The 23,935-nt window shown below is 43.8% G+C and overlaps 2 protein-coding genes across 2 annotated transcripts; both read right to left on the reverse strand.

Annotated features, from left to right (window-relative positions):
* Positions 1-367: 367 nt before the first annotated feature.
* On the reverse strand, positions 368-1,576 carry LOC6900816 (angiopoietin-related protein 1-like). Its single transcript, XM_002135139.3, has 2 exons — positions 688-1,576; positions 368-624 (listed from the first exon to the last, which is right to left on the reverse strand). Exons 1-2 carry the CDS (start codon positions 1,527-1,529, stop codon positions 489-491), a joined length of 978 nt encoding a protein of 325 aa, XP_002135175.3. The 5' UTR covers positions 1,530-1,576; the 3' UTR covers positions 368-488.
* Positions 1,577-3,312: 1,736 nt separating this feature from the next.
* Positions 3,313-21,954, reverse strand: AstC-R2 (Allatostatin C receptor 2). The gene is made up of 2 exons (XM_033382811.1): positions 21,587-21,954; positions 3,313-6,916 (listed from the first exon to the last, which is right to left on the reverse strand). The coding sequence occupies exon 2, from the start codon at positions 6,687-6,689 to the stop codon at positions 4,941-4,943; it is 1,749 nt and encodes a 582-aa protein (XP_033238702.1). The 5' UTR covers positions 6,690-6,916; positions 21,587-21,954; the 3' UTR covers positions 3,313-4,940.
* Between the last annotated feature and the right edge of the window lie 1,981 nt (positions 21,955-23,935).

Below are 23,935 nucleotides of genomic sequence, written 5' to 3' on the forward strand. Positions count from 1 at the left end.
CAGGAGCCGGAGCAGGAACAGGAGGCAGCGGTAAGAGCTCTATGGAAATAGTTTATAGTTCCGCATGCAGAAATGCCAAACGCTCGAGTGGCCGCAAAACAAAAATTGTTGGCGAAAAACTTTCAATTTGCCCAGCCGAGAATCGGAATCGTGGTAAAAAGGAAAAATCATAAAATACGAGTACGTATAAACCGAAAGCCACAGCCACCATCAATGGAGGAAGTGGCACGGAATGCTCAAGAACTTTTCAATTTGGTGGCGAAATTTGCGCCACTTCCTTGGCTGCTGCTGTATTTCGCAAAGGGTGAACGGGTTGGACTTCCCTGGCCCTGTCCCCCCCACCCAACCACTTCAAAAACTGCAAGTGTCAATGGGAAAAATTATGGATTGCGCAAAGTTGTTCAACGCCCAACCAACCAACTACGTATATTTGCTCGTTTCTTTCAAAAATGTTGGAATTTTTTGTAGAATCCCCTCACAGCGCTTTTTTAGTCGAGCATCAAAGTGTACGATGGACGAATCATCATTTCGACTGATTTCAGCGCAGCATAGCCCTTCCAGGTGTACCACCAGATGCTGGTTCTGTCGTTTCTTTCGTAACGGTAGTATTGACCCATCAGATTGCTGAGAATGAAATGAAAATGATCGAGCTATATGCAATGGAGATTCAGGTGTGAGCACCCTCACCTATTGGCGTCCCAGCCATACCACCAGGCTCCCTGATAGAAATCGGCACAGTTCCCTTCGCTCCATCCATCGTTGTCCATATCGAAGGTTGTAAACTCATTGCCTATATGGTAGCCCATTGCCTGCCCGGCATCTCCTGAGTAGCCACCCAAGGTTTTGAGCTTATATTTCTCTTGCTCATTTCCAATCCTTATATTACTGTAGAGAGCATATCGCTCGTTGCCGTTGAAATCCTTGAGCTTTATGAGCAGCTCGTAGGGCACGGACCTTGTAAGACTGTACAGCTTCTCGAGGCCCAAGAAGTGATCGCCGGACAGGTCCCCGAAGCCATTGCGATAGCTCTCCCAGTTCCTGTGAAAGTCCAGCTGGTCTCCATTGGTGCGTCTCAATACGACTACCCAGGCTGGTTCATCCATCTGCTCCATTTCGCAGTACACCAGGAACGGATCCGTGCCGGGTACTTGAATTTGATGAATTCCGGACTCCTCATAGGTTGCACACTTGGTGGGCAGTGAAGCATTCGTGGCTGTTGTGGGAGTGGTGGTAGTAGTGGTAGTGGAATCTCTTCCAATTGGGTGGTCGTTCCTAAGCTCTTCGATGTCTTTGCTCAGAGAATCCACTATACGGCGAAGCTCCACTATTTGTTGGTTTACGTTCGCGATCTGTGCACCATATTCTTCGCCACGGTGCTTCATATCTACTGCATGGTCGAGCAGGGGCTTCAGCTTCTCAAAGCACTCTGGCCCACAATAGTCGACGGAATTCCGTTCAATTGTGTTGGATTCGTACGGTTGTGCGACACAAAATCCTGCCAGAAGCAGAATAGCTGGAATAACTTTCATCGTTCGCGAGAAACGTGGGGCTGGTGGGAAGATTTAAAACAAACTGATCGCCAATCGAGCGAAATGAATGCAAAGATGACTTTTCTGTGTAAATCTCGTTCAGTTCTTATCTGTTTGAATTGATTTGCGTCGCTATAAGGTCACACGGATAGCGTCAAATATTATCAATATACACACACAGTCAGCACAGCTGAATACAACGACTCGATTCTAGACGAATGACCTAACTAAGAGTATTGATAATGGTAAAATAAAGACTCAACATCTACTTCATCAAGTATGAGTCACAGTCATGTCCACTATCGGACGTCCTCGTTTTTCATTTCCTCAAGAAAGTTTCCTAACCAAGACTCCGATTTGTGGCAAATAAGCGTGCAACTTTTTAATTGCTCATTTAATCCATTTAACCTTCCAAATATATTATTTGAACAGCTGTAGAGTCTCGTCCAATCTGGCTTAATCTTTGGCTAAATTTTCTTTTTGTGTATTTCTATTTGGCCAGCAGCATCATTATCCGTCGTATTGAGGTGCTAATGTATTTATAAAGCGACTCGAATGTATTTTTAGCTTTGAAAGAAACCCGTTGCTGAACGAAATGTGGCTGGGCGGGCGCCTTTTTATCTGTTCATTTTCATTGGCCGATTTATGAAGTGCGAAGCATTAATTTGATTTCTCGTATAGCCAGAAATAAATTAGGTCAAAATATTCACAAACTGTTGGGGCAGCGCTTTGAAGTCGGCCCGCTCAGACACATATTCGTATACTCGTATATCTGTTCCTCGTTTGACTTTGAAAATTTCCAGAGAGCGCTGGAAAACAGAAGGGGCAGGGTGCAGGGGGCGGCAGCCTTGCCTCGAACCGAATTCATAATTCAACTGACAGCTGAGTTTTTTCCATCAATATGGCTATAAGTTGTCCGCCTGGCCTGGCCTGGCCTGGCCTGCCCCATCTTGCACACGTACACGGACTTCTAAGTGCCTTCTCTGCTCTGCTCTGCTCTACCCTGACCTTAAACTTCAACTTGATGGAGATGGAGGGTTGGGATGTACGTCGTGGCGGGGGAACTGCATCCGTCAGTCCCCGTCCTCGTCCGCAGTTTCCTATTAAAACTCTCAAAGTTCCCTGGCATATGGCGAAGTGCATCAGCATGCAGGAGCGATGACCATAATCAATATGCCCCGCACACTACATTCGTTAAGTGCGAATGAAATCGAGTAGGACAAACTACTCTAACACTTCTTTGTCTCTCTCTCTCTCTCTCTCTCTCTCTCTGTCTCTGTTTTTGTTTTTGGGTGTTCTTAACATTTTCTCAATTTGGTTGGTCAACTGGATTTACAATCTGTCCAGAATGTCATTGTCCTCGGGGTAATAGCCATAGCCATAGCCTCCCTTACTGTCTGAAACTGTCATTTCTTGGCAGTTTTCCCTTTCCTTTAATATTGTTGCAGTTTGTGTTAAGCTTTCATTAGATGTTCCTCAGTTTTTCCCTTGCATTTTCCATGCAAGCCCCACTGCGGTCCTAGACATCCTGTGGATGCCGAAGCATAAAAAGTGTTTTCTTGTTTTTCCTGTTGTTTACGGATCCTGAATGGGAATCCTTCTCACTTCTAACTCGTTCTGCCAGACACATGACCAGGCCAGCAGGACAGCCAGCGCAAAGCTATGGCAAGGCATTGATGGATTCTAAGTGGAAACTTAAATCAAATCCAAATAAACAAAATCATTTCACATGGAAGTAAAAATCGATTGAATGGTACACAAAAAAGTTTATGAGTTGCGAGAATTCATTTAAAATTATGTTTATTTTTATTTGATCATTTTTTGAAGCACTCAAAGTCCACCTAATGTATTTTTAACAACATTTGTTTGACTTCAATTAAGTTACACTTAAAATTGAAAAAATTTACCATACATACATATATGTAGATGTATCTTTTTTTTTACATTTTTTTACCTGTAGCTTTTTTGTGGACATTTAATAAAGGTAGGTATGTATGTATCATAATTTATAGTAAACACTGATTAGCCTAGGTTCTTTTTTTTTGTATTTTCAAAAGTACAAATACTCGTGTACATTGGGGGAGGGGGGAAACATTCTCTCAACAATGCCCAAAGATTATTTCAGCTATGGGTACAATATCCAAGTCAATGATCAATTCTGGCATAGGTTTTTTTATTTTACGTTTTTTGAAAACATTCAAGAAAGACAAACATTTTTTGGGGGAATCTATTGAGAGGCTATTCGACTGATTCCATATTTATTGTAGCTATTGTTTTTTTTTATTTATGTATTCATTTAATATTCATTTAAGTCGATTATTGAAAGCGCCGTTGAGTCAATTCCAGCAGCCGCTAAAAAAACATTTAGTTCCAATGTTAATTAAAATGCACTCGGTTAATTAGGCTTCATTAGAGATTATCGTCATGAATTGTAATGCAAATTTTTCACATTGTTCGCTTCACATTTCCCCCTTTTCCATTACCTTTTACCCTTTACCATTTCCCTTTTCGTTTTTGTTTTTGTTATTGTTTTATTTTACAATCACATTACAATTTAATTCGAATTGAAAAAGGACTTTTTTCGGTATTTATTATTTTATTTCTTGTTTCTTGTTTCTTGTTTCAGAGAATACTTTGTTCGTTTTATTTCCAATGGAATTATTTGCCTTTCTGGAATTCTTTGGGTTCTCTTTGGGTTTGTTTTGGCTTGTTAATGGCGCCTTTTTTTCTGAGTTATTCCTTGTGTATTTCAAAGTCTTTCCTTGAAATCTAAGATCAAATCTTTGGCTTACTGAACTAACACTCGAAACTGGTTATGTTCCACTATTTGCTTTGTTTGACGCTCTTCACTACTCAGCTTATTTGTAGAGATTTTCAACCTTATTCTAGCAGAGTATCTAAATGGGAAAACGACATTAAAAGTATCCACACTTATGCAAAACTTATCTGATTGGCAAACTGATGCGACGGCGACGGCGACTGCGACTGTGATTTACGTTTGATATATCCTCCGATCTGAAACACTGTTATGATGAATACTTTAGTTTTGACACTATTTCTGACTGAGAATCTGTCATAAATGTTTCATCGATTCCTTTTGATGGGCATTAAGAATTCTCTATGTACCTACAGGATTCTCTGGCATTATCATTTGCGATCGAACGAGGTCTCAACATCGCTTTCGCATCGCTTTGCTTTTTCAATATAAAATATCAATATCCATCGAGAGAACGAACGCTTAGCCTAAAGCAGGAACTCCGACTGCATTGTCAGCTGTCGATCGAGCTCCAGCTCCACTCCCACTCCCACTCGCACTCCCACTCCCACTCCCACTCCGATGTCGGCGTGCCCTCATCTTCTGGCTATAAGCACAACCGTCTCCAGCGGCATAGCCTGGGCCTGGGCCCGCTCTTATAAGTCCGTGTGCAGCACGGGCGGCTTACAGTTGTTGGTCTCGGCATTGACCACCAGGAGAGTGGCAGGATTGCCGCTGGTGCTGCAGCTGCCGGATGGCGCTAGTAGCTCGGCAGGAACATTATGAACTGCTGGCTGCACAGAGGTCACGGTGTCCGTTCCGGTCGTTGTCGTGGTCGTTGTGGTGGTGGCCATCGGGGCATTGTTGTTTCTCGCTGCAGCCAGAGCAGCCCGCTTCTTGGCCGTGCCACCGGTTTTGGCCCCCTTGTTGCCGCCACCGATGAGCCGCTCCGACTGCCGGCCCTTGCCGAACTTCGGGAAGAAGCTGTTCTCCAGCTGGAGCTGGGCGTTGACGTCCTTGCGGGCCGCACAAGTGCAGGCCTTCATGAAACTCTTCTTGAAGTTGTCGCTGAGGAAGGCGTAGAGAATGGGATTCATCGCCGAGTTCGAGTAGCTGAGACAGCCGCAGACCAGGAAGACTGCCAGCTCCAGTCGGGAGGCACCGCACGGATTCGGGACCGAGTTGATTAGGGCCACCTGCGAGATCCAGTGGGGCAGCCAGCACATGATGTACACGGTTATGACGGTCAGCACCAGCTTGGTGACCTTCCTGTGGGAGCGCTTCTTCTCCTTTGACTTGTGCTTGGGCCCCACCGTGTGCAGCTTCCGAATGACCAGGCAGTAGAAGACCAGGATGAAGGTCAGCGGCGTGGCGAAGCCCAGCACCAGGGAGTACAGTATGAATGTGGAGTCCGAGTCCAGGTTCTGGGTGTCGGGCCACTCGATGTTGCAGGTCAGCAGTCCGTTCTCCGCTGGCACGGTGCTGGCGAACAGAATCACCGGCAGCATCAGCAGCACGGAGGTCATCCAGGCGAAGGCCGACACGAGCTTCGACACGAACGGGGTGCGGTAGCGGGGCGACGATATCGGATGGCAGACAGCTATATACCGGTCCGCGGACATGATCAGCAGGAAGATCGAGGAGGTGAACGATGTGATGGAGCTGCTCACCATGTACGCCTTGCACATGTAGTCCCCGAAGGACCAGTTGCCCACCTGCATCGTGTAGATAAGGAAGGGAATGCCGATCAGGAAGAACTCGTCGGCTATCGCCAGATTCAAAATGTAGATGTTGGTCACCGTCTGCATCTTGGAGAACCGCATCACCACGTAGATTACGAGGGTGTTGCCGAAGAGACCGACGATGCACACCATTGCGTACAGGATCATCGCGATGAGCTTCAGGATGAAGTTGCTGCTACTGTGGTTGCTGCTTTTGCTGCAGTCGGCGCCCGCATAAAGTCCGCTCCCATTGCGGTACTGGTGGGGCGGCGGCGGCCGTCCAAAGGCAAGTGTTCCATTGAAGTCAACTGCTGCCACCAGATTGCCATTCATGTGCTTGTAGTCTAGCTCCAGTTGCAATTGCTGCTCTAGTTGTTGCAGTTGTTGCTGCTGATGTTGCTGCTGTTTCTGTTTCTGTTGCTGTTGCTGCTGTTGTTGTTGCAGTTGCAGCTGCTGCTGCTGCTGCTGTTGCTGCTGTTGCTGCTGTGTGGTTCCATTTGGCGCCACTGTCAACTGCTCTGTGGGCGTTATTAAGCTCGTTAGTGTCAGCGCTGTCAGCACAAATAACAGAATGGCCCTGCCATGGTCTTGGTTTGGGCCCTGGACATGGCTGTTGTCGCTGTCCACGATGCGGCGGCCACTGCGGTCAGCAGCTGCCCCATTCGGTTTCGAATGTCCTTTCATGTTGGCTTTTGTGCCTGTGCCCGTACACTCCTCCACCAAGGACTCCTAGCCTGGTAATTTCCTATCCCTGCTGCTGCTGCTGGTCGTCAGCCTATTAGTGGAAGCCTGAACCAGCTGAATCGCAAATGTTTTGATATGTTTTCCATACTTTATGAGTGCCACCCGTTGTCACATGGTCCTGTTCCTGTTCCTATTCCAGTTCCTGTTGGTGGCTGATGCTGCTGCTGCTGCAATAGTAGAATAGAGAAATGCGAGATTGATTAGTGGCCAGAGCTGGGTGATGGTGATCCCCATATTATTAGCCAGGGATATGGCCTGCCTGCCTGGCTGCCTGTCAGCAGCTGCTCCTAACAAGCAAGCGCATTATTTACCGACAATATTGAGCGGAGGGTATCACTATTTCATGCAGCCACAGTGCGCCCTCGATACAGTAGATCATCGAGAAGGGAGATGAGTAAAAGAAAGGGCTCTCTTCTCCAACGTTCCGTCTCTGGGGAGTGGCCTGTAGCGGCTCGGAACCTCATTGTCCCAGGCATTGTCTTCCCAGCAGACAATGCAATCAACTATATGAAATTTTTGCCCGTTTGCTTGTGTTTGCCATCTTTTCTGCTCGCGAGCGCAAAAAACAAATGATTTTCTATCTGGCGAGTGAAAAATGAATGGCAACCGGAGAACGGCAAGGCAAAGGAAAGCAGAAAAGAAAGAGAGCAGGCAACAGGGAATAAGAGAAACACAACAACGATAACAATATTAGCAGCAACAACAAGCAATTAACTTGGCAATAACAAAGCTGAAAGACGAAGAGGGGCAGAGGGGGCAGAGCTCAGTACTCGTACAGCATATGTACATAGACCCAATCTATTTGCTGTGCCAAGAGCAGAAATGAAAAATAATTAAAATGAATTTCAAACTCAACGCAATCCCATCATGGATATTGGCTGCCAGTGCCAGGAAATGCCAACGAGCTAAATGCTATGTCAAATATCACTGAGAAACATTTCTTCAAGACGTGGACTAAAAGAGCTCAATAAATTACACAATATGGCCTTAAATATCGGAGCAGACAATACTATTATTTATGAGATTTTTACATCGACAATAGGTACGAGCACTTTTGTACCTGCCATCGGTAAGCGTGCAATGTGGTCCCCCCCTCGAGTACTTTGTGCAGCATTTAAAAGGAAAATGGATTCGAAACGCTTTCAGGTGTCCCTTTTACTGGGCAACATCCAGCGACACCTTCAATAGTTCCGGCGGTACCTCACCTCTAGGCGGGATATGCCAGCAAGAGCGGGAGGGCAGCGCAAAAGTTTGAACCCAGAAGCAAGCCTTAAGACACACTATACTAAACAACCCGACGAAAGCCGTAAACTTCTCGGTCCGCAGCCAGGCAGAAACCTCCGCAGACAGCGACGCAGCCAATAAGAAGTGAAGTCAAGTTTTTGGGGCGGCCATAACCGACAAAACTTATTTGCCGAGGACATGCCAAGGCCAAGTGGAAGGAAGTCTTGGTAGGTCATGGCGGAAGTGGCGTGTGGGTCGGCGGGCACTTTACTCCTCCATAGCGACCACACGCAGATGGAATTTCCTCTGATTAATTAATTGGCGTAATCCCAGTTAGATAAACTGCATGAATTGCCACCAAATTTATGACTCCAAGCAACAGCAACAGCGACAGCAACAGCAGCTGTTCCTAACGACCTCTGTCCAGATCGGATTTAAGCTTGAGCCCCCCCCCCATCCATAGCCCACACTCAATTAGGAACAAGGGGGCGCACTTACTCATACGGCAGCCCCCATCATGATTGCCAGCAATCCGCTAACCTTTGTACGGCATACACCTTGATTAGTCAGACAGATATCCCGATAATTATGCCAGGACCAGTCGCTGTCTCGGGCCTGCCAGCCAAATGGCGTTCAGTGCCAATACCAGTTTTATCCGCTCCACTGTTGTTCGGCTTCGGGCCTGGACAGACAAGGCTAGCGCTGGCAATCAGTTGCTCAACCATGTTGCCATTGACGATGACGAGACGACGGCAACTCATACATATTTGGCTCTGCTCTACCTCCCAAAATGACAATCGAAGGCCATAAAACGCTTGACTACCGACTACCGACTACCGATCTGGCCGTTGGAGCAGAAGACATGTGCTTCGGGTTGCCAGCGAAATCGAGAGAGAAGAAGAGGAAAAGATGGCTTTATGCCTGGCTGACTAATGAAACTATAATTGCCACTGCTCGACGGTAACGAGGAAAGATGGTTAGCTTTGCAATACAAAAACTTAAACATAGATATTCATATTGGAATATTGAAATGAATTTTAGGGCACTTTCTTTGGGAAATTTTGTTAAATTAAACACCAACTGAATTGAAGAACCTAACGAATTTTTATGGAATGGTTGTTTTTCCGTTGAATTTTGCCTTTTGTTCCCAGCGCCTTTGTTCACCTGAGTACACGCCAAGCACAAACTTTGCACTGCTATCTTTCACACTCATTGGCCAAAGTCATTGTCATGCATAGAGTTTCTGTCCTCATCCTCATCCCCCTCCTCCTCCTCCTCCTTTTCCTCCTCTCGTTTCAGCTTTGTTCCAATCTTTCCTCTGGCATAAATTTTCACTTCCACGAGAATCGCGTGAATAGGTGGTGCTCCCTCCTTCGATCCCTGTTTCACCTTTCACCTTTCAGTTGATTTGTTTTGCCCCAAGTTTGCTTGCCTAATTTCATGAATATATCTATGCACTGATTATTGAATGCAGTCGCTGGATTGCCATTTGGTTAATTAAAAATTATATTCGATCTGCTGTGCAGCCCAACCCATGAGCCCGTGAGCCCGTGAGCCCATGAAAAGTATGTAAACGCAAAATCGGCTTATGTCAACCAATTTAATTGGTAAATGCACGAAAATACATACATAGCTCACATTTCACATTTCCCCAGCAACAGCACAGCAGCCAAATCATATTCCCATTTGGTTATGAGCAAATCAGGCCGATTGGCATTGGCTGCTGGCTAATGCGAGTACCCGTCCCCGTCGCCGTACCCCTTTCCCCTTTGGGTAAGCTTCTAACTTGATTGAATTTCATGGCTGAATGTGATTAAAAGTTGTATTCGATCAATAATCGGAGTTTAAGTCCAAATTTATTTGATGAATAGTACTTATTCGGTTATTTTACCTAAACGAATGAATGTTGATTCATTACCTTTGAGTGGGCCTATTGAGGTGCTTTTCTGTGATTATGAACTCAATCTTTCAAGCTCTATTTTGTTCAATGATTAAAACTTTAAATGCCTCTTAGCTTACATTATTCCAAGTGTCCTTCAGGGCCATGGTCTGGGCCCCTTCTTTGAGCTAAGTTGCATTTCTTTTAGCCCTTTCGTGCACATCTTAGAGTCATTAATTATGCGAATTATCCTCTCGTTAGCCCTTGATGAGGTTATGTTTCCAGCATGACTGGACATTTATTACAGATCCCACGATTAATGCGTCACTTCCTGTACGGTCTCTGCCCACATTGTTTCTTTTTCTAATTTCTCCTTTTAAGGGGATGGCGAAAAAGGTGTTCCGCCCACCGGACGCCGGGCAAAATATGTTTGCCATAATTTATGTATTTACACTTTGGCCCGTAGGTTCGACCCGATTCTGGATAAATTATGTGCTCATCCGTGCAGTGGCGACATGCTCACGTTTTCCTCTCGACACGTCGCTCGATGCTTGATGGTCGACGCTCGACGCTCGATGGTATATCGTATGTGGCAGCATGTGTATGTGGCAACGTCATTGTCGCTTTGTCGCTTTGTCGCTTTGGCCAGGTCATGATTTATAAATAATTAAATATTTATTTTCGCACATCGTAAATGACGTTGCCACAGCCATCGATGAGGTTTGCCGCCAGGGTCCGCATCTCGCTTGAGACTTTTTGGCCCCCAACCATATGCTCATTAATATTAATAAGGCGACTTTTCCGAGCACGAGTATCAGATGGCCTGCTGTACCCGTGTCTAGTCTCTCTAATCTCAACAGGTGTTTGTGTTTGTGTTGCCTGCTGCCTGCTGCCTTCTGCCACACGTGTCATCCCTGTCTTCGTCTTCGTCCCCGTCGATGTCCTTGCCTGCCACGTAATCAAGTCAAGTGCCACTGCCTTGGCCACATACAGAAAGTTCCATTTGAGCGTGGCCCGGAGCGAAGAGCGTTTGCGTTTAGGCCGAAACTCCCGCTCGAATCCAATTTCCATTATCCAATTTAACGCCGGCATGCGCGCATAAATAAGCCTCTGCGGATAGAGTCCGGGATAGAGACCATCAGGACCAATAGGAATCGGGACAATTTTGCAGGACGATCTCGAGCCAGCGCCCCGCCCTGCCCCGCCCCACAATGGCTCTCCCTGTTATGCAAATCTCAGTGAAAATGAAAAGGGAATAATATCAATCTTCTACTTAGCCAGGCCACAGCAGAATATATTTTATAGGCCCAACCCCGACCCGACCTCATACATCACTTTGTTGAGGCTGACACTGAGGCTGAGACTGAGGCTGAGACTGAGGCTGAGACTGAGGCTGACACAAAATGTTACCCAAAAATGTGTTGCCTTTAAATTTAGTTAAAGTGAAAAATTCCACGAAAATTCTATGACGCAGCTGTCTCGGAGCTGTTTGGGGTGGCCCCCAGAGAGGGATATTGAAAAATATAATTTATTATTTATATTTAAGAAACCAAGAGAGGAGCGGCGAGGAGAGGCGAGGCGAGGCGAGGAATGAAAGGCAGCACAGCAGAGAGCTAAAAGACAAAACCGAAACCAAAAGAGACACAAGCGACAGTTTAGCAAACAAGCAACAACAACAACAACAGAAAAAAACCAAAATAAAGTGAAACAGAGTCGAAGACTAAGAGAAAAGTACAACTCCATGGTGGAAGAGGAGGAGTCTTTATTTGGATTGCTGAGAGGTTGCCATTTGCCACGCGCCTGGAGCATCCATTTCACAGAATACAGATTTTACAGGTGTCCTGTGTGGGTGTGCCTGTGTTTGAGTGTGTGTGTTTGAGTGTGTGTGTTTGAGTGTGTGTGTGTGTGTATGTGTATGTGGGTAGTCGAAAGAGCTTCACCCCAAATACTATGAAGTTCATAGTATCAAAGCTGGAGAGAAAAGCGATAACTCATTTCCAGAAGTCGAACCTTCAAGTACCCTTTGGTTGAGTTTTCGTATAATTCACAAAAATATTACCTATTCCAGGGCTTCGACAGGCAAAGCTAAGGACGTGTTATTTGTTGCAGAAATAATATACATTATTCTACGATCAGTTTGCATCCAAGCTTAAGGATATAGAGGAGCACTGAGACTTTCAGCCAATAACTATGCTATATTTTCTTTTCGGGCTTTTTCCTCAACATTAAATACCCCAAATACGCATTGCTTTTACAAAGTTGCTGCGAAAAATACAAATAGAAGAACAATGTCGTGATCAACGTTTAAAAGTAAATTTTGTATTACATTTTTCGTTTTTATTTTTTTCTGCCTTTTTTTTTTGTTGCCCTCCATTAAATGGCAACTCTGTTGCGTATCAGAAGGTGAGCGAAGAATTTTTTTGTTATCTCTATAACTTGATTTATGCCCCTTGTGTCGCCGTCGCCGTCGTTGCCGTCGTCGCCGCCGCCGCCGAAAAACCCCCATTAGAGTTTATCGATTATAAACAGTTTTTGGTATGGGATGGGGATGGGGATGGGGATGGGGATGGGGGGAGCAGCTCCCTTTAGGTGCTGTCTATGAGATTTCCTATAGCGGGGGAAAATTGAGGGAAAATGAGCCACGCGCGCTTTCAGCAACATTTAACGTCGGCGTCAACAATGTGTCACGCCCATAGAGGCGCCTGGCTCTCGTTTTAGCCGTATCCCCTCGCCCCTCTAGCATTTAGACAATAAATTAATTTCAGCCACGAAGTGAGAGTATAACAAAAAGAGCAACAGCAAAATCAACTGAAATCAGTGTCTAGACAAAGACAGAGCTACCAAGGAGGAGATGGAAGAGGGAGGGTGTTGGAGATTGCCGCAAAAAGGCGCGTGTTGCATTTCAAGAGAGCTTTGGTGGTAGCCAGCCCAGCCCAGCTCAGCCCAGCCCAGACCTAGACCTGGGTCTCAGACTGCTTACTGGGTCCCTCATCCACTGCTTTGGGGCTTATTTGCTTGCGGGATTCGGTCTTGATTTTCATATTCATCCTCCTCCTAATGGCCTCCATGGCTCGTGCGTGAGCGGAATTGTGCCACGGAACTAATGGCGGGCACTGGCACACTGTGCCACTGTGCGGTGTGTGCCGCAAAGCACTCAAACAAACGTGAGGCAAAACCACTGAAATGCTCGTAATTTAAAATAAATTCCCACTTTAAGGGCCTTGTTCTCGCAATTTATTCTTAAAGAAACGAAAATGAGATGCCGAAATTTGCATAGGAATGACAGCTTAAATCGCATCGCAAATGTATTACTTTACATTCGGCATACAATAAACGAAGAAAATTTCGAGCTTAAAACAAGGAAGAAGGTATTCATTTGAAGTTCATCGAAGCATTGAATACTCTGACACACTTTCATGGTGGACAATTCTGTGGTTCTCTGGCTCTCTGGTTCTCTGCATATGTGGAATGGAATTCCTTCCGCGTTTAAGGGTAAATTCAAATAATGAAATTCAATTCATAGAGTCAAGGAAATAGGAAAATGTAGCAAAGAGGCATTAAAGTGGAAAGAAAAATATTATTTGTACACAATAAAATTGGAATGGAATGTGACATAGAGTCAAGGCATATCCCTACCACCATCGCAGTCCTTTCTTTTTCACCATCACACCCATCGACTTGCTGTAAAAATATGTACAGCAAAGGATTGTTTGACATAAATTTATAGACACGCTGCCTGCCCACTCCTCACGCTCCTTGAACATCGACATGCAAAATGGAAAATAGAACATGAAACAGGACGTGATGGTGCGATAAACGGACACTGTCCTGTCCGCATAAATCGTATCGCAACAAAACATATAAACAGGCAAAAACTGGAGGGCGGACATCGTAAAAAAACAACGGCCCAAGGAAGAACATGGAATTGGGGAAAAAACAGGGGAGCAGCGGGAGCAGGGGGAACAGGGGGAACAAACTATAACCAGATATGCAGATCATTGGAATTGTCACAGAAAAACACACACAAAATATGTATTTCCGAACATGACCGAGCCTAACGAAGCAGATAACCAAATTTATGACTCCAGAAACCGTCCAAATGTTTGGCTAAGTGAAACATGAGCCCATAAAAATGATGACTGAGCCACAAACTTGCCAAAGAGCCGGATGTTCCGCCCAGCAAGAGTCCATAAATACTCCGAAGTCGAAGGCCATAAACACGCGAAATGGTTGCCTTCGCTCTTGATGCGACGAAGAACTTTTCAAATTGACACTCAAATACGTTCTACGGACCTCAACGTGATCATTTGTACGATTAAAATACATAAACTCAGAGTACTCAACTTGATAGATTTCTAGGAAGATATACCTAAGTTATACTATTAAGGATAATGTCCGTATTTCCGCGCAATATTGATCGTCAATCTACGGTTCCAAAGAACCTTTTCCTATCCATTCAATCGTTTGGTAATGGAAAGAGTCCCATGCACTGGAGTGGAATAGTTTTTCAGTTAGTTTCTGTTAAAGTCAAGGAGCTACCAAAGTCCTGAGCTACCTTCCAGATATGCTTCCTTCCCTCCTTTTTCGTAATTTCAATTAGTGCTATCAAGCATTCAAGCGCACTTGAACTACTCCAATCACATCGACATCCACATCCACATCCACATCCACATTTGAAGAATAATTAATCCTACTAAATCACTTAATGGAATCGATAGTTTTTCCTTGTTTTCCCATGGTTCTTATCTCCATGGTTTTCTTCTGGCTGCAAGACAGCAAACAAGACAATCAACTTTCATCAGCAATTTCTCAGGGCCTTTCTCGGCCGAGAAGTTTTTCCTATTTTCGTCATTCAAGTTGAAACTTTTCAATTAGTCACACGACTGCACAATTAAATTTTAGTGCCACTCCCTTCGGATATCCCGGCCTTGACTACCATCCATGACCATGTTCATGGCCATGAGACGCCGCGCCGTGTATTTGTCCGCTCTCGGAGCACCTCCATGCCTTGCCACCGTGCCACCTATGTGTGTGGCAGCAGCGCGGACAACTTGCAGACATTTATCTTCCATTCGGCGCTCCACTCTCGCCGGGGCTTGTGCCCCATAAAAAAAAAGAGTGGACCAGAGTCAGAAGGATGCTACTCCTGGGGTTTGTTCTGTGGCGGGGGCCAAACTTGTCGTAATTCACTCTGAGGGCAAGTTCTGGCATCGATAAATTTTCTGCGTCCAAGCACTTGTTGCACTTTGAAGTTTTCCATCGGTTGAATGGACCATTCATGGGCCCTCCCTGGTGGTGGGGCAGAATGGGCAGAAGTGATCGCTCGCTCGCCCGCCCGCCCACGGGCGAAGTGTCAAAGTAAATCACTTTCCTCGTAAACATCGATTACAATTTTCGGCCATTTACTGTTAAAGTCTATAAGTTCACTGGAAAATGCTCGTTGGGGGGAAAAGTATTGATTGAAGGGGTATTCTAATCTTATTTATTGTATATTTATGCTAAAAAGCACAAAATATTTCACCGACAGGCCCCCTGAGTAGTTCTTTTTTTCATAGATTACCATAAAGTTGATGCCACTGATTTTCTATATTTTCTATATTTTCGCATCACATCTATATATGTACATATGATAAGCTCCTCTTGGCGGATCCACGCATAACTCAGGCACACAGCCAAACGTTTCGTTTGGGGGGATGGGGGTGGCCAGAAAATTCGGGGAAATTTCCATGAGGCATGAGGCATGGCCTGGCATGACACAATGACACAATGACGTGGCAGCTGGTGTCCGCAAAAACTAAACCAACAAAATGTTTTAGGAATCCTAATTGAAATGACAGGGCCAGTGAAACGGCTAATGCCACACATTTGGTCCTTTAATGTTGGCAAGGACTATGACAGTTTTTTAAGGGCACACGACAGCAGAGTATTAAATTCTGGGGAAGCACCTCAAGGCATTTATAGAGGCTTGACACTTGGCAATGAAACAGAGAATGAACGGGAGGTAAGCGCTAAGAGTCCCGCCCAACACATGCTCGTATCTCGGACCAACTTGAGCCACCGCTGATGAGCTGCCATCTGTATGATTTGCCTGCTGGGAGGGAGCGACAGGGGTTTCGGTTGCCCTTCCTTCCCAAAAGGGGGGAGGGGCTGCAGATGCAGAACAAGATGAACTCAACTGAATTATGCAATGGACAGCCGCACCAGCAGCAGCATCAGCAGCAGCACCAGCAGAAGCAATAGCAATAGCAGCAGAGACCCACTGCAAGTGGACTTGAAAACGAGAAAGAGACCCCAGTCAAGAGGATATTTTCATGATATTTTCCGAGAGAAAGCGAAGAGGTTTATTTCGGCACTGTACGTACTTACGTAGATACGTTTGTGGTTGCCACCAATATATGTGGCAACATACATACGTATGTGCATGTGCGGGGTAATTGCGAAATGTAATTGAAGTGCTCACTCATTGAGGTTCGTCCTCGTCACTCTTTCCAATTGACGGCAGCAGCAAAATTAAAGGCCAAGCATGGTGCTTAAGGATTATTCAAGGGCTACCTTTGGCTAGATAATGCTTTGGCAAGTGAATAATGTGAATCACGGTTGAATAGCCCTCAACGCCATGAGGTCTGAATGTGTATAGGAGTGTCAGGAGCTATATACTCGAAATTGATATTCCTTTTGAAAGTGCTACAATTTACACTTCTGGGTTTACCAGAGAAGAATATTACGAAAGAACTAAAAGAGCTTCGGGTTGGCCCTTGAAAGGGATAAGCACCTACAATGCACCTTTGGGACCTCTCCCCTCCTGTTGCCACTTTGCAAAAGTATCAATTATTCAATTTCTCACCTGCTACTGCCACAGCTCTGGCTCCTGCTCCTCCTGCTGTTAATATTTGCACTGCTCATGAAAACTTTTAATTTAATTTCATCTCATTTAGGCCATCTTTGCCAGCTCTTAACGTTTCATTTAACCTTTTTTTGTGGTCCCACCTTTGGCAGCCATTTCAATTAAAAGCGTTCGGCGAAAAAGGCCAGGAGATAGCACTTGATAAATTTCAAAGGTCCCAAGTCGCCGAAAAAAATTGTAAATCAAAAAGGAAGAGGCCACAGAAAGAGATACCAAATAGATGGAGTGGCAGTGGAAGTGCACGGGCATGGGCATGGGCTTGGCCATGGAAATGAGTAGGTCAAGTGGCGATAAACAACTTAAAAGGTCGAGAATTAAAATTGGATAAAGAGCGCAAAGGGTGCTAAGGTGGGGACTGCCTTTGGGCTAACTATTTGCGGGGCTGAAAACCTCCCGAAAATTCCCACTCAAACTTTTCACATTTTGATACACTTTTTTGCCCAGTTTTCTGGGCCCCCAAATGTATTTCGTCGATTGACGAATCCACTGAGAAATTAATTTGATTTTAGCTGCGGCTTTGCCCCGGAAACTTTCCCATTTTGCATTTTAGCTCAATTTTTGAGCTCATTATCTGCTGTCGAGTCCTTTTTGAAGTTGAAAAGTTTCTCGAGAGAATTTTCCTCTTTTTTTTTTTTATTTGCGGTACGGCAAAACTTTTAATAGATTTATAAGAGCTCCGTAGAGAGGGCCTTTTATTGAAATTTATTTGAATTTTTTTTTGTTTTTTTGTTGGGTATTTTCGATTGTTTGAATTTGAATTGCATTGCACTTAAGGATTTCCCATTTACATATTCCTGAGGTAAAACCAATTTTGATTATCTCCCTCTGGGCTTTCAACTATTAAATTCCATTTAAATTTTCAATTGATATTTTGCTCACACTTTCGGCTGCCAAAATTGAGGCCATGAGGTTGGTTGTTCAAGAAGGCCAAAACGGTCAGAGGCCAACAAAGAAATTTGCAAATTTTATTTATTTAAACAGCAGCCACAAAAAACACACAGCCCCTCTCGCACGAACACACACACACAAACACACACACACACACACACACACACCATACACACATAGCACCCATACGAGTGTACATATGGGATAGGGGTTGATAATGTTATTTCAGCTCAATTGTTTCACACCACCGCCAACGATAACAACAATTACACCAACGAAAACAACAGCACCCGAATTCGACAATGAACCCAAGCAAATGTATCGCTTAGATGGAAGTTTTTTGGTTTTTTTGGTACCCACAAAGTGGAAGGGTATCTTGTGCTTCGCAATGTCTATGTAATAGGAAGAGGAAAACGATTCTGAATCGCTCTCAGCCAGTCATCTCCGGAAGGGTTTCATATAGGGTTTCCGATCTGGCAATCTACCGAAAATCATCCTGCTTACAGGCGGAAAAGGTAGGAAAATGTTTCGGGGAAGCAAAGTAGTATCTAATGGGTATCTAACAGTGCGAAAGTCTAGTGCACTCCCAGTATTATTTTGTATTGAAATTACTGAACAGAATACACAGATATTGTCGTTGTTTTAGTGGTGTTCTCCGTGTGTTTGTGTTTGTACTGCTGATAACAATGTCGATTTAATTACATTTTATTGACTCCTCTGCAGGGAACAGGAAGCGGTGTGTGTGTGTGTGTGTGTGTGTGGGACAGCCGGCCAAACCCCCGACCAACGTACGCGTCATCATCATAAGCTCTTATCAAATAACAGAAGCACACACTACGCCGCAATATAGACATATTTATGCAGACACAGAAAGAGATACGATACTCGTACTTTACCCCTCATGTTGTACTATGTAGTTGTTGCAATTTAATTACACTTTTATTCTGTGCTCCCGCTCCTGCTCCTGCTGCTGTATTTCCTGATAAAACCTCTGACTTTCCACTCTGAGCTTCTCTGGGTCTTGTGGGCGATCACTGCTTTATGATTGCAGTTGAGATTTGATGAAAATAGTGTGCATTTATGGAATTGCATTTAATCAAATGCACGAAACTTCTGTGCTAATATATTTGCAATATATTTTCATTTAGAAGAGGAAATTCCCAACAAGAGGTTACCCCAATAGCCCTACTCATTGGAGCATTCGGGACCCGTCTTCTATGAATTTCCTTTGGCTCGGGCCTGATGGTGTTTGTGGCTATTCGTGTAGGGCTACTCGTATTTGTTGTCGGTGGCAATAAGCACGTCATTACTCACACAAGCAGAAGCCAGTGCAGGAACACACACACCCGACACCCGACAGCCGACACCGCACTCCGGAGACGGACACGGACACGGACACGGACACGTAGCAGGCAGAAGGCAGAAGGGTCTCTTGTCCGAATACAAACACATTATGTAATTACATTTAATTATCTGCATTGAGTTTGTGGTCACTCTAGCCAAACACCAAGCAAGGACTATTTCTCAGAAATTAAGTCAATTTCGCACATTCCCTTCTTCTCTCTCTCTCTCTCTTTATCTTTCTCTGTTCCTGTTCTCTCTCTCTCCCCCTTTGGCTGTTTATTAATTTAACTTTTTGTCTTTGTCCTTCAGGTTTCTCTGCCTGCTCCATTGTTGAACCAGAGGGGCGGCAGCTCGGCCTCCTCCAAAAATGGTTCACAATGGAATACTGCGGTCGGGTGCCCCAAGGAGTACGTATACGACGAGTATGCTGCATTTTATTCCGTGAACCCCTGCTTCACCAGGAGCTACATATGGCAGGACTCCTCCTGCAGCATTCGGAAGTCTTCCGAACTATTTCGGTAGCACATAAAGCACACTTAGCCACTTACACACACTTACATAACGCATATGGGGTACAGTGCGTTACAAGACCATAAGATCAGGCTATAAGCAAATCTCTAATCTTTCGATTGCTATCGATGCTTTTGCTTAATTAATTCATATTTTTCAGCAAGGATACATAATTCCAAAGTGTCAAAATAGGCATTTCTTAGTGTTGATTTACAAAAAAGTTCGTACCTTTGACATTCTTTGAACAATTTTAATATTTAGTAGCTTATTTTTTGGCGAATGAATACCTCTAAAGAACTAACGTCTAAGAAAAGGACCATAGAATAAAAAGAAAATTTAAAAAAAATGTCAAAATTAATGAAAAAAAATATAGTTTAGAAAAACTTTGGCTCGCTATATCTTCAGGTATATCCATTGTATAGAAACAAACCACAAGACCTGTGAACAGTCTTACAATTTTTGATATTTGTGGCTATACGCGCTGCAGTTCTGGTGAAATATTGCAAAATCCAAGTATGAGGAAGGCCTACAACCAGGCCTACAACCTAATACAATAAAGAGTGCAAAGTACACTCAAAAGTTTTCTTTTTGTCGCACAGTGTTATTTTCTATAACTCTTGATGGGACCCCACTGCACTAAGTTGGATTGTATGACATTTATATGCTGGTATGCTTTTCTGTATGTAATCTCTCCACGCTCTGCCCCTCTCTGGGGACGACAAAAGCAGCAAAGCCACTTGGCCCCAACTTTGAGGCCTCGTGTTTCCTTCTCTTCTCTGTGCAACTGTGCAACATTTATGCTTTAATATTACACAAGATTTAATATTTAATAAGAATTTTTCCAAAGCTAGGAAGAGCGTGTAACCGTTTGATATATCAAATCAGTTAAACTAAAATTTTGTGCTAATGAAGGGGAATAATTTAAGTTCTGGTTTGGTTTAATTTATTCATTTTTCTAAATTATTATTTCAGATCTTTGAAGTATGTCTTAAACGTTTTCTTTACCTAGGCTGCTATGCTGCCCTTTAAATTTCATTGATATTATCTGACTCCATTAACCTTTGAGGAACTGCTCTTTTAATGGCTATCTAGGAGGCTGTTTACATTTTTTACGAGCCCCTCAAAAGTACCAGTGTACTTTTTACTATAATAAACTCACGGAGTAATAAAGGTTGATGTCCTGCCATAATAGTTAACGCTTTGATAACTGACATTCGACCATAATTTTACACTTTTCCGGGAAGGCATAAAAGACCAAACATAAATGTTGAAAAATTAAATATTTATTCACAAATACAGAAGTACATTAAATGTACATTTATCTCGGGTTTTTCATAAATATGCTTGACAAGAATAACTTACTCCCTTGGGCAGAGGACGGACCTTTGTTTCTGTCTAATACATGGAAATTATGTACCTAAAAAACCACCGAAAATAAATCTCTACGCAAACTGATCTTTTTATCGTGTAATGAGTACTTTAATAAAGTTACAAGCTATAACTTAAAACATTCCACAGAATTTCTGTATTTTTACAAAGTTTTATTTCAGCCTCCATCTCCCCTATGATTACCACAACTTATCAAACATTATTTCGGATGTAAAAACCCTGAGAATGCTTGAATTTATTAGGCCCAATGGAAGAGGCGAAGAGCCATAGAATCCATTGAATCCATAGAAAAAATATGTTAACACAATTACAAGAACAAACAAGTTGACACCCACAAAAAAAACAGAAACACAATTTGGATGTACCAGCCTCTCCTTCCGTTTCCTTGCCTGGCATTCCCATGAAGCATCTGAGAAGGCAAATAAAAAATCTTCGAGGTTTCTGCTGGGGACAGATGGAAAGGTTTCCATCTTTCAGCTCAGCTCAACTCAACTCTCATAAGCCATATAAATTTCCGGCTGTCGCCTTTTACCGCTTCGCATAAATTTGACACTTTTTTCATAGCTTTTTTCCCTTTTTTTCACTGTCGCTGGCTCAGGAGAAGGAACCATTTCTTTTGTTTATGCACTGAGAGCAGTTTTCGGGGGGAGTTCATTTTAAGACAGATTTATGGAGAGATATAGCAAAAGTAATATTTACCTTGGGAAAATTGAGTTTCTGTGAAGTTTGTGTCTTTTTTATGTCTTAAAAAGAACACTTTTTAATGTTTTAAGAAACACAATTCTTAATGTTTTTGGTTTTCGATTCTGGAATATTTAAAAGCTAATTGGTAAAAAAAAAAGCTTGGGCATTTGGTTTGTTTTTCCAGCACTTTCTTTGCCCACAACACTTTGAAACACTTAAAGGAAATTCTTCAAATCAAATTATTTCGCGTTTGACTTGAAAAAAAATTGAGATATTTTGCGGAGCAGGTTCTTCAGACACGTTCGCAGCGCTTTGTTGACAGGCAACGACTGAAGCCGCTCAGGAAAATTGTAGGTCTAACATCAACGATGACGACCATGATGATGATGATGATGGCGCCCATTGATGGGGCAATGGTAAGGCCAGCGGCACCGACAGAACAGCTGTTACTCCGAACGGCCTTCTCGGACCTGCTCGTGCCTGCTCGTGGCATACGATTCCGAAACGTGCTTCCAGGGAGCCTCTGTTACTCTGTTACTCTGCTCCTCTGTTACCGAACATCCTCTGTTAGGCTGCGTGGGTGGTCTACCTGTTTGCTTTTCCCTGTTAACTTAACATTCTAGCGGCACGTTCGAGCTGTTAGCTTTGAAAGGCGGCGCCCAAGTGTGTTTATTTCCTCGAAGAATGTTTATTTAATATTATTTAATATTAGTTTTTATTATAATGGCTTTTTAATGCCAGCCATTCCGAACGTTTCATGTTCATTGTACTTTTGGTTTGTTTTTTTCTTGTTCTCTCTGGTTTTCAATTTGATTTGGTTTCATTTCGATACCCTCGCCGGGGATACTATAAATTTGAGGACCCATTTGCAACTTCCACAAGGAAGCAGCTTCAATCATAGATTTCGGAGTCCTCTGAGTACTAAAGGGGAGTCAGTCGACCAGTTATTACCCTGTACTTCTGTAGATGTATAGCAGTCGGAGCTCTAGCTTTTAAGAACTATTGTTTGATGATTTTCCTCAGAGAGAGAGAGAGAGAGAGAGAGAGTAGAAGGCGAGAGATCTCTGAGGGTATTAAACGATTCTCTTTTGTTTTTGTTTTTGGATTTTCCTTTAGGATTTGGCCTTTATGTCTGCTGCGCATTCGTTTATAAACAATTTGTGGGGTGTGTTTCCACACCTTTGACGGTGGCGGTGGCGGTGGCGCTGGCGCTGGAGGGGCGTGCCGGGGCAGACGATCGAATATAAATAAATATCCGGAGAGGCCATAACAATCAAAAGCAATTATCGATAATAAATCAGCCGTCGATTTATGAAAGTGTCAATGCAATTTTTTTTCCCCTGAATTCAAATTCTTGTGACGTCAACGCTTTGAAGTGCTCTCTCCCTCTGCATTATATCCATCTCTCTCCCTCTCCGTCTCCGTCTCCCTCTCCCTGGTACAATATGGGTTTGTTTGAATTCCGTTTTCCAAATAAATAATTAACCAAAAGCCGTTTGGAGGAGGCGTCTTTATTTTTGTCTTGGCCTTTGTTTTCCACATTTCTTGTGGGCAAGGGGATAATTATGAGTGGAACTGTATTATTAAAGGCGTAATACGGAAACAAAGGTGCGACACTCGACGAAGATGGCCAGAAAGAGTGGGAGTTACAGCAATATTATCGCAGGGGAAGATCACCCCATGACCGACTTACTACGGGAGAACCTTTCCAACCAACCTTTGGGCGTTGATATGCAATGACTGCACCATCAAGTGGGCCAGCAGAAGGCTGTTGCGCGCGAATCCTAGGCAAAAACGCAGCATTCCTCCCGCCCAAACGACCAAACCGAAGGCCAACATGCAGGAAGGATAGGTGTTAGCCTAGTACTCAAGTAAAACTAGGACTAAACGCACAATTACTAATTATGTGAAAGATATGTGAGTTGTTGGTTGTGCACAAAAGTCACACCAAGCATTTTTCCTAAGATTAATAGCAATTTGCTAGGGTAAGATGGCAGTCTCATCCTTGCATCCCACAGAGCAAAAGTGAAAAGCGTTTCTGGACTGATTCTATATGGTACACGAGGAGCTTTGCATTGAGGGCACTATACACAAGAGCCGTATTCGAAAATCGGACAAGCTAGCGGGATATAGAGAATGTTTGTTATATAGGGTTCGATAATAGACCCATGGTCCCTTTTACCATGGTCGAAATGGGTATAGAAAACCTTTACTTGGTGTCTAATATAATTTAATTTAGTCTTAATTTGTTTTGTTGTTCGATGTGGTCGTGGTGTCAATCTGTACATGCCAGGCGATGCGGCGATTTGGACTGAGGCAAAGAAAAGGGCGATGCGGTGCAATCTTAGCAGTAAGAAAGTTACA

The sequence above is a fragment of the Drosophila pseudoobscura genome, chromosome X (assembly GCF_009870125.1).
Source record: "Drosophila pseudoobscura strain MV-25-SWS-2005 chromosome X, UCI_Dpse_MV25, whole genome shotgun sequence".
Lineage (NCBI taxonomy): Eukaryota > Metazoa > Arthropoda > Insecta > Diptera > Drosophilidae > Drosophila > Drosophila pseudoobscura.

Coding starts and splice junctions, on each gene's coding strand:
- AstC-R2 (XM_033382811.1), bottom strand. CDS start 6,689: ATGAAAGGACATTCGAAACCGAATGGGGCAGCTGCTGACCGCAGTGGC.
- LOC6900816 (XM_002135139.3), bottom strand. CDS start 1,529: ATGAAAGTTATTCCAGCTATTCTGCTTCTGGCAGGATTTTGTGTCGCA. Junction 625..687: donor TATGGCTGGGACGCCAATAG/GTGAGGGTGCTC, acceptor TTTCATTCTCAG/CAATCTGATGGGTCAATACT.